Here is a 10,754-nt window from a genome sequence, read left to right as displayed (position 1 = left end):
GGGGAGATTCACTGTGAGACCCACCACCTTCCTAAAGGGGAACCGGGCAACACCCGACAGCCGGCTCCAAACCCACCCCAAACCCCTTTGTAAGTGACCCAGACGTTACCCCAAACATTTCCATACTGTGCATCTTTCTGTAGGAGCTGCCCCGAACTGAGCCCCCACATCCCCCAACCTAAAATCGACCATTTTACATCCCAAAGCTCCCTAAAACCCCCAAACGTACCGTGTACAGCACCAGGAATTGTTCAAATTGTCAGAAACGCCCCCCAAAATCCGGAATAATCCCAAAGGAAGGAGCCGGGAGCCGCTCTCTGCGGGACCCTCCGGGGCTCCCCCTCCCGCGGAACAGAGAAAGGCACAGGAATAACAAACCCCCCCGATTTAATTATTATGTGCACAAAGAAAAGAGGAATCCCGGGGCTTCGGGGAGCTGCTCGTTCATGCACGGGAGCTGCAGCGGCGCGGGGCGGGTCCGCAGCGGGGCCGCAGCGGGGCCGGGGCTCAGCAACCGCCGCAGCTGCGGGCGCAGGACGCGCCCACGGTCTGGCACAGGCCGCTCGTGGCCATCACCCCGCACTTGGAGAACTTGTCCCGGCACAGGTCGGCTGCAGGAGCGAGGGATTATCCCTGCATGTCGGGAAAACTCCGGGAGAGCAGCGAGGGAAGCCCCCCCAGCCCAGCCCCACCCCGCAGCGCGACCCCGCTCTGCTCCGGGGGTCTCGGGAGCTTCGGTCCCGCGGGATTTTCCCTCCCCAGAGCTGCAGGGCAAAGGGGGATTAGGATGGGGACGCTCCCGGTTTCTCGGGGTGCCCCCCTCACCTCGCAGCAGCTCCTCGTGGGCGCACACGGTGCGGACGCAGATCTCCTTGTTGATGACGTAAACGCGGCGGAGGCTGGGATTTTTTGGGATAGAAAGGAAGGGGATGTAAAGCGGAGGGGTTCCCAGACTCCCAGGTCAGAGGGATCAGGGGATATTTCCCCTCCCTCACGCACCTGTAGAAGCAGATCTCGTTCAGGCACTGCTTGCAGGGCTTGTGCACGGAGTAGAGCCGGGTGCAGGGGTACTGCTCCTCCCGGCAGTCTGCGGACAGCGGAACCGGCAACTCCCGGCAATTCCTCACCCGCATCGCCCCCACCCCCGGCTGTCACCTCCCCCCGCCCCGGCTGTCACCTCCCCCCGCCCCGGCTGTCCCCCCCGACGGCACTGCCAGGCTCCGGGGGGGAACGGGCGGGCGGATCCAGGCACGGGGAACGGGAATGGGATCGGCACTCACCGAGCGGTCCCGGCTCCGTGGGCTCCGTCTCGGGCACGGCAGCTGAGGGGGGACAGGGGGACAGGGGGACGGGGGGATAGGGGTACAGAGGGACAGAGGACAGGGGGACGGGGGGGGGGGAATTTCAGGATGGGGCAGAAGCGCCTCCCTGCCCTTTCCCTGGATTTTAGGGCTGGAGCACTCTTGGCACCCACTGGCTGCTCCGGGGGAGGGCACAGCTGGGCTGGGGGGCAGGGAAGGGACGGAGAGACCCCAGTCCCAGGACTGTCACCCACCCCGAGGGGCTGTCACCCATCCTGGGGGCTGTCACCCACCTCGGGGGGCTGTCACCCATCCTGGGGGCTGTCACCCACCTCGGGGGGCTGTCACCCATCCTGGGGGCTGTCACCCATCCTGGTGATTGTCACCCACCTCGGGGGGCTGTCACCCACCTCGGGGGGCTGTCACCCACCTGGGGTCGGGGCTGGCACGGTTTCCTGCTGGGATTGCTGCTGGGATTGGTACCGGAACTGCTCCTCTGGGGCTCGGGGGGTGACATCTGCAAGGAGAGACCCCGTGCAGGGACACCCCAAAATCCTGATCTCCCCACCCTGGCATCCCACAGGGAAACACTCACCGTGGTAGTCGTAGTAATCCTGAATTTCTGGGGATAAAACAGAAACAGGCTGAGGGTGGCTTCAGGAAGAAAACTCATCCTGTGGGGACTGGGAGTGGGAAATGGGATCCCTGGAATTCTGTGGTGGGTTGGGAAAACTCCCTCTAGCCCCTCCAGGGATGAGCCTGGGCCACTTCCCACAGGTGGGGATTTGGGATGAATAAAGGTTCAAAGAACAATTGGATAAAGTTTTAATAAATAGATGGATAAAGGTTTAACAAAAAATTGGATAAAGGGTTAATAAAGTATTTGATAAAGATTTAACAACTGGATAAAGGTTTAATAAAGAATTGGATAAAGGGTTAATAAAGGATGGGATAAATGTTTAATCAAGAATTAGATAAATGTTTAATAAAGGATTGGATAAAGGGTTAATAAGGGATTGGATAAAGAGTTAATAAAGGATTGGATAAAGGGATAATAAAGAATTAGATAAATGTTTAATAAAGGATTGGATAAAGGGATAATAAAGAATTGGATAAAGGGTTAATAAGGAATTGGATAAAGGGTTAATAAAGGATTGTCAGTGAAAGCAGAGGGAGGAGCTGGGAAGGTTGGGAATTCCAGGGCGGGAGGAAGAGGATGGAGCGCCCCGAGAGGGGGAAGGAGCCGGGGATCGGAGGGCTGGGTGCTGTCCCGGAGCCGCGGCTGGGGCAGAAGCGCGGGGCTCTCACCTGCCTGCTGGTCGTACTGGGAGTACTGGACTGGCTCGGGGTAGGTGATGCCCTCGAACCGGCTGAACTGTCCCTGCACCAGGAGCGCTGCGGGACACGGGCAGGGATCAGCGGGGCACAGCACCCCAAACCGGGATCCGGGATTCCCAGGGACACCCCGAACCGGGATCTGGGATTCCCAGGGACACCCTGAACCGGGATCCGGGATTCCCAGGAACACCCCGAACCGGGATCCGGGATTCCCAGGAACACCCCGAACCGGGATCCGGGATTCCCAGGGAACACCCCGAACCGGGATCCGGGATTCCCAGGGACACCCCGAACCAGGATCCGGGATTCCCAGGGACACCCCGAACCGGGATCTGGGATTCCCAGGGACACCCTGAACTGGGATCCGGGATTCCCAGGGACACCCCGAACCGGGATCCGGGATTCCCAGGGACACCCTGAACTGGGATCCGGGATTCCCAGGGACACCCCGAACCGGGATCCGGGATTCCCAGGGACACCCCGAACCGGGATCCGGGATTCCCAGGGACACCCCGAACCGGGATCCGGGATTCCCAGGGAACACCCCGAACCGGGATCCGGGATTCCCAGGGACACCCCGAACCAGGATCCGGGATTCCCAGGGACACCCCGAACCGGGATCTGGGATTCCCAGGGACACCCCGAACCGGGATCCGGGATTCCCAGGGAACACCCCGAACCGGGATCTGGGATTCCCAGGGACACCCCGAACTGGGATCTGGGATTCCCAGGGACACCCCAAACCGGAATCCGGGATTCCCAGGGACACCCCAAACCGGAATCCGGGATTCCCAGGGACACCCCAAACTGGGGATTCAGGATTCCCAGTGACACCCCAACCCAGGATCTGGGATTCCCAGGGACACCCCAAACTGGGATTTTAGATTTCCAGGGACACTCCAAACCTGGATTTGGGATTCCCACAGACACCCCAAACTGGGATTTGGGGTTCCCACAGACACCCCCAGCCTGAGCCCTGCTCCCACCATCTCCAATCCCACCCCTCTGTCCTCGGGGCTGCACGGCCCCAGGAGAGCAGGAGAAGGATTTGGGATGCTCAGGAATGCAGGATCAGCCCCAACCCAGGGTCCCTGCAGCATCCAGGTGACCCCAGAGGTGACCCCAGAGGTGATCCCAAAGGATCCCAGGTGTCATGGCCCTGCTGATCCCGGGATGCTCCAAGCCCCTCCATCCCCTGGAAACTCATCCTGCCACGGATCCGGAGGGAAAGGGCTCCAAATCCAGCATGGAAGAGTCAGAGGGACCGGAATCCCCGGGAAGGGACTGGAATCCCTGGGAAGGGACTGGAATCTCTGGGAAGGGATTGGAATCCCAGGAAAGGGACTGGAACCCCAGGAAGGGACTGGAATCCTCGGGAAGGGACTGGAATCTCTGGGAAGGGACTGGAATCCCAGGGAAGGGACTGGAATCCTCGGGAAGGGATCAGAATTCCCAGGAAGGGACCAGCATCCCTGGGAAAGGATCCCCAGGAAGGGACCGGAATCCCGGGGAAGGGACCAGAATCTTCAGGAAGGGACCGGAATCCCAGGAAAGGATCAGAATCCTCGGGAAGGGATCCCCAGGAAGGGACCAGCATCCTGGGAAGGGATTCCTGGACACGCTCCACAGCTTTGTGTGGAGCTGCTTTCACCCGAACTCCTCCTGGCCCCGGCCCTGTCCCCTCCCTGCTCGTTCCCATCCTGTCTGGCAGCCCCTGGGGGGGGGTGATAAATCTCATTTCCCTGGATTTTGTCCCAGTTTTGTGCCACCTCCGCGTCCCCATGGCTGGAGGGACTCGCTTGGTGCCAGCTCAGAGCCATTCCCAGCCTAAAGATGAGCCCGAAGTGGGATTTTGGGGAATTTTGGGAAATAACAGGGAATGAGTGAACTCCCAAAAATCACTGGGAGTTGTGGCCACCTCCCCCTGATCATCCCTCAAATGATGCTTTGGTACCAAAAATTGACACTTTGCATCCTAAAAATGTATTTTTGAAGGCTTTGATCCCCAAAATTATGTTCTGGAAGGTAAAAATGAGGCTTTGGGCCAAAACATTGAGTATTTGGGTCTATAAACAAAACTTTGGCCTCTAAATCAGAGGCTTTGGACTTTCAAAACTGAACTTTGGGCCTTAAAAATGAGGTTTTGGGTGTTAAGAGCCTTTAGACCTCAAAAAGGGTGCTTGGGACTTAGAAATGAGGATTTGTACCATAAAAAATGGGGTTTTCAACCACAGAATCAGAGCTTTGGGTTCCAAAAGTGAAGATTTGGGACTTAAAACTTAGGTTTAAGGATGTAAAAATGAGGTTTTGGGACACAAAATTGAGGGTTTGGGACTTAAAAATTAGGATTTGGAACATAAAAATGAAGCTTTGGGATGCAAAGATGAGGCTTGGGGACAGAAAAAAAAAATAGGGTTTTGGCTCTAGAAATGTGGTTTAGACCCTGAAAATGAGAGATTGGACTTCCTAGATGTGTCTTGGGGTTTAAAAATGAGGAAAACCAGTAAAAACAGAGCTGGAAAGTGTGGATTTGGCTGATCCAAACGGTGCCAGCGGTTCGGGGGTGTCACCCGGGGCTGGGGACACTCACCTGGCAGACACAGCACCAGGAGCTCCGCCGCTCTCATCCTGCTGGAATGACGGGAAAGGGCGGGAGCGCGGCCGGGATGCAGCCGGAGGAGTCTGGATGTGAGCAGAGGGAATTCAGAGGGAGGGGACACTCAGGGACACATGGGGACACTGCCCCCATCCCCGCCCCGAGGTGTCCCCGGGAGCTGGCTCCAAAAACATCTCCCCCTCCCAATCCTCAGAAGTCAAGGAATTTCCCCAAAAAGGCTTCCCGCCCATTCCCAGGGGATTTGCAAGCCCTGGAATATCCCGAGGGCAGAGCAGGGAGGAGAAACGCCGGGATGCGGATGCGGGATCGCTCCCAGGATGTGGAACCATTCCTGGGATGTTGGGATCACCCCCGGGATGAGGGAGGAGAGGCCCGGACCCCCCGGAGTGGAACTTTGGGGCTCCTTTCCCGAGGTTTTCAATTCCTTGGGAAAGGAATTGTTTTGAGGGGATGCTGCGTTTGCTTGGGCATCCCCTAAATCCAAAGGAATGTGCGGATTTGAGGAGAAGATTCTGGACTTTGAGAGGAATCCCGTGGGGTTTGGTGGCCTCGGGTGCTTCCCGGCGTTTTCCAAGCCTGCTGCTCCCGGTGGGAAGAGAGGCCAAGGCCGGGAAGGAATGCCGGCCGCCCTTCCCCCATCCCCAGCCAGCTCCAGGGGGAAATCGGGGTAAAAAAGAGAAATTCTCCCCCAAAACTCCTCTGAAATCCAGGGGAAGGGGTTTGAGGATGAATCCCGCTGGCATTCCCGGCGCTCGGGTGGGGGGGACCCGGGGGGACCCTCCCCGGGCTCTCCCGGCTCTGCTGCTGGACTGGGGAAACTGAGGCACAGGGGAGAGGAGCCCTTTGGAACCTCATCCCTGCAGAGCAGGAGCATCAACTCCCCGTGTCAGGAGAGCTTCCTGGCCCAGATCCCGGGGAACGCGGCTCCAGCACCTGGGAGGGGCCAGTGGGACCGGCTGCACCAGATCCGGAGTCTGGGATCCTCCAGGGATCCCATCCTGCACCTTCCAGGGATCCCATCCTGCACCAGCTCCAGTCTGGGATCCTCCAGGGATCCCATCCTGCACCTTCCAGGGATCCCATCCTGCACCAGCTCCAGTGTGGGATCCTCCAGGGATCCCATCCCGCTCCGTCACCGAAGTCCCGTTTCCCAGCCACCCAAGTCACTGAAGGCACCTTCCAGGGACCTTGTCCTGCCCCAAACCCAGAGTGTGGCACCCTCTGGTCCCCAGGTCCTCTCCACCACCATCACAGCACCCTCAGGACCGTGTCCTGCAGCCCCACCAAACAAAGCCCCTTCCCCACAGAGCTCATCCCATGGGAAGCTCATCCTCCCCACTCCAGACCGGAGCTGCTGGAGGTGCTGACCCCAGACCCTCCCCGGCTTTGGGAATCCACGAAGTTGGTCAATGCCTGGGCTGGATCACCACGCTCAGCCCCGGCTGTCCCTGGTGGGACAGGTCCTGTCTGCTCCCCACGGCCCAGGAGGCCCCGGACTGAGCCGGGCTGGAATGTCCCGGGATTAAAGGGACCAGGGGATGAGTGGCACCAGCAGCGCCTGCAGAGGCTTTGCCAGGCTGGCAGACCTTGGAGCTGGGATGGCACCTGGGGCCTGGGGGGGCTGGGGGTGCCCATCCCGAGCCCTGGGGGTGCCCATCCCGAGCCCTGCTGGTTCTGCAGGTGTCGGGATCCTGTGGGACACCAGCGCCGGCATCCTGAGGATCCAAATCATCCTGATTCAGAGCCTGGAGCCCAGCAGGGAGGGAGGGATGGATGGATGGATGGATGGAGGGATGGATGGATGGATGGATGGATGATGGATGGATGATGGATGGATGATGGATGGATGGACACAGGGATGGATGGATGGATGGATGGAGGGATGGATGGATGGATGGATGGATGATGGATGGATGATGGATGGATGATGGATGGATGGACACAGGGATGGATGGATGGATGGATGGAGGGATGGATGGATGGATGGGATGGATGATGGATGGATGATGGATGGATGATGGATGGATGGACACAGGGATGGATGGATGGATGGATGGATGGATGGATGGATGGATGGATGGATGGATGGATGGACACAGGGATGGATGGATGGATGGATGGATGGATGGATGGATGGATGATGGATGGATGGATGGATGGATGGATGATGGATGGATGGACACAGGGATGGATGGATGGATGGATGGATGGATGGATGGATGGATGATGGATGGATGGATGGATGGATGGATGGATGGATGATGGATGGATGGACACAGGGATGGATGGATGGATGGATGGATGGATGGATGGATGGATGGATGATGGATGGATGGATGGATGGATGATGGATGGATGGACACAGGGATGGATGGATGGATGGATGGATGGATGGATGGATGGATGATGGATGGATGGACACAGGGATGGATGGATGGATGGATGGATGGATGGATGGATGATGGATGGATGGATGGATGGATGGATGGATGATGGATGGATGGACACAGGGATGGATGGATGGATGGATGGATGGATGGATGGATGGATGATGATGGATGGATGGATGATGGATGGATGGATGGATGGATGATGGATGGATGGATGGATGGATGGATGGAGGGATGGATGGATGGATGGATGATGGATGGATGGATGGATGGATGGATGGATGGATGGATGAGGGACAGGCACCATCTCTGGACCATCCCCCGCCATCCTCCCACCCTCCCAAGGCCAGGGCTCGGCAGTGCCCTCCCTGCCAGCCCCGTTTCCAGCCTGCACAGCTTCTCCCGCGCTCCAGTTCCCTGAATTTCCCCCGATCTTGGCCGGAGCTTGCAGGGTTTGGCTGCGGGATGGGGACAGTCGGGTCACGTCTGCCCCGAATGGCAACGCCAGCGGCGGCCCCTGACGGCGACCCCGGAGCGACGCTGACATCCCCACAATGTCCCCACAATGTCCCCACGATGTCCCCCCTTCACCAAGGCCCCGAGGAGGGGATGAAGCCACCTCCACCCTCGTCCCCCCCGTCCTCCCCCGCTCCGGCCGCTCCCCCGCCGGGAGGGCCCCGCTGTTCCCCCTTCCCTTCCCCAGGCTCCGCTCCCTCCGTGCAGGGGTCCGGCGGCTCCGACTGCGCCAGATGTTTTTGCAACTGCACATCTGGGAACAATCAACCCCGGAGAAAGAACACCACAGTGCCTTTCATTCTGCTAAACCCCACCTTCCTCCAGCCTTTCCCCCCTCCCTCAGCGTTTTTTTTTTTTTCCCCATTTTCTTTTCTTTTTCTTTTTTTTTTTCTATCTTTCTTTCTTACTTTTTTTTTCTTTCTTTTTTTTTTTTTTTTTTTTTTTTTTTTTAGCTCACCCGTTGCCAGAGAGTGGGAGAACAAAGGGAAAATTAAAGGATTCCAATTTTTTTGGCCCCCAACCAGAGGTAAAGAACTTGGTGCCCCCATCCCTGTTTTCACACATCACTTTTTCCTCAGGGACCCGTCCCCCAAAATAAATCGGAATAAAAGACCCCTTTTCTACAATCTCTCTCCACGATGGAAAAGAAAAGAAAAAAAAAAAAAAAGACAAAACCAACAAACCCACGGCTTCCTCCAGGCTTTGGGGTATTTTTAGACTTTTTGGAAGTGGTTAAAAATCTCCAACAACTGCCAGGCCTCAAAGAAGGGCCACCTCCCCCCCCCCCGGCTGCCGTTCCTTCAGCACCCCAAAAATCAAGGGGGTTTGGCGTTTTGAGGTTAAAAAGCTGAAAACAACTTTTCCAAGCTCTTAACCGATGGAGTTTTATGGTGATTTCACAAAGTCCCCAAAATGGGGGTTCAGCCCCGTTTGCTGCTGGGGGGGGTCCCCGGAATTCCCGGGAACTGGGGGGGTTTCCCTCGCCTGGTCCTTACCAGTGAGTGCCGGCTCTGCCCTCGCCCACCGCCTCGGTCTCCTCTCTCTGCTTCCCCAAAACTCTTGAAATGAGAGTCAGAAAAAACAAAAAAAACCCAAAAAACCTCCTACCTCCAGCACGGGGGATCCGCTGGGTCCTAAAGCCACACCTGAGCCGGCCCCTTCCTCCTCCCGCGCGGCCTGGGAGGGGGAAAACCCACAAATAACCCCAAATAACCATCCGTGAGAACGCACCGCTGCCAGGGGCGCCGGGGACGGGGTGCATTGTTGTTTTTTGGGTTTTTTTTCCCGGCGGGATTAGTTTAAAATCCATGGAAAAGCGAGGAGGGGGGAGGATCCCGCGCGGAGCGGGCCGGGGTTTGTGGGGCTGCAGGGAGGGAGGGATGGAGGAAGCAGCTCCGGGGATTTTTCTGTCACCTCGGGACAGCTCTTGGGAAAAAAATCACTGCACCCCCAAAATCTGGGATCCTGGGATGACAGCATCCCTCCCGATGCAGGGGTGGATTCCGACTCCCCCCCAGAGGCGGGGATGCTGCAGCCCCGCGGGGGATTTATCCCGGGACGGAGCGGGAAAAGGACCCAGATCACCCAAATCCCGCTTTTCCCACCCAGGCCGGGGCTGCCGGAGGCTCTGCAGCCCCCGGTGCCGGAGTGGGGCCCCTTTCCCCGCTCCTGGAGGAGGATCCCAGCGGGATCGGGATGATCCCAAACCCCTACCGAGCTCGGCAGGGACACAGAGCCAGAGCTGGGGAGTGAATCCTGCAGGTTTGGGGTGAAAACCCAGGAAAGGAGCGGAGGGAGGGCGCTGGGGTGGAGGGAGGAGGTCTCTGGAGACCGGAATGGGGGTGAGCAGAGGAGATTTTCTCCCGTGGGATTGGATTCCCAGCAGCCCACGCTGGGTTGTGCCGAGGGCTGAGCACCAGGACAGGCTCTGAGAGCTGCAAAATGCAGGGGAAAAAAAGGGATTTTCAGAGCAGGATGAGAGGCAGATGGGGCTGGAAGATGCTCCTATCTCCTCTCCTCTGGTTTTCCAGGCTGCGGGATGAATAAAACCACCCAAAGGACCCCAAAACCACCTCAGTTTCCAGGCTGAAGGATGGGTAAAACCACCCGAAGGGCCCCAAAACCACCTCAGTTTCCAGGCTGAAGGATGGGTAAAACCACCCGAAGGACCCCAAAACCACCTCAGCTGCTCCCACCGAGCTTCTGCCGCCCCCAGCTGCGGCACTGTCCTCATCCCAGCCCTGCTCAGCTCCATCCGGGGCAGGAGCTGCCTGTCAATAATTAAATGAACTTTTCCACCACCCGGGGCTGGGAACACCCTCCCGGCTCATCCAAGCCAAACAGCCCGGAGCGCGCGGAAATTCCAAGGGGAAGCGGCTCCCGGGTGCCTGTGCTTTGGGTACTGCCAGGAACGGGCAGAACTCCCGAGGGCTCGGAGCAGGGAGGGTTTTTCCAGGCTCGGGAAGCCTGGGTTAACAACCGCAGCCTTGGCCGGGCCTTCAGGAAACCTCTTACCTCTGCTTGTGCCTCATTTCCTGACCTAATCCCGGCTCCCCAGGGCAGAGAGGCGCCGCCGGCGCTCGGAGGGGGTTC

The 10,754-nt window shown here is 58.1% G+C and overlaps 1 protein-coding gene across 2 annotated transcripts; it reads right to left on the bottom strand.

Annotated features, from left to right (window-relative positions):
- Positions 1–370: 370 nt before the first annotated feature.
- Positions 371–9,319, bottom strand: MFAP2 (microfibril associated protein 2). Of its 2 annotated transcripts, none has more exons than XM_053963172.1 (9): positions 9,270–9,319; positions 5,230–5,321; positions 2,610–2,696; positions 1,897–1,923; positions 1,732–1,818; positions 1,281–1,322; positions 1,000–1,087; positions 826–899; positions 371–611 (listed from the first exon to the last, which is right to left on the bottom strand). In XM_053963172.1, exons 2-9 carry the CDS (start codon positions 5,264–5,266, stop codon positions 508–510), a joined length of 546 nt encoding a protein of 181 aa, XP_053819147.1. In that variant the 5' UTR covers positions 5,267–5,321; positions 9,270–9,319; the 3' UTR covers positions 371–507. The 2 variants fall into 2 exon arrangements, with proteins under 2 accessions (XP_053819147.1, XP_053819146.1); XM_053963171.1 differs by lacking the exon at positions 9,270–9,319 and adding an exon at positions 9,158–9,226.
- Positions 9,320–10,754: the final 1,435 nt, after the last annotated feature.

This window comes from Vidua chalybeata, chromosome 22 (assembly GCF_026979565.1).
Source record: "Vidua chalybeata isolate OUT-0048 chromosome 22, bVidCha1 merged haplotype, whole genome shotgun sequence".
In the NCBI taxonomy this organism is placed as follows: Eukaryota; Metazoa; Chordata; class Aves; order Passeriformes; family Viduidae; genus Vidua; species Vidua chalybeata.
Note: the sequence above shows the minus strand (reverse complement) of the source record. Positions and strands in the feature narration are given on the sequence as shown.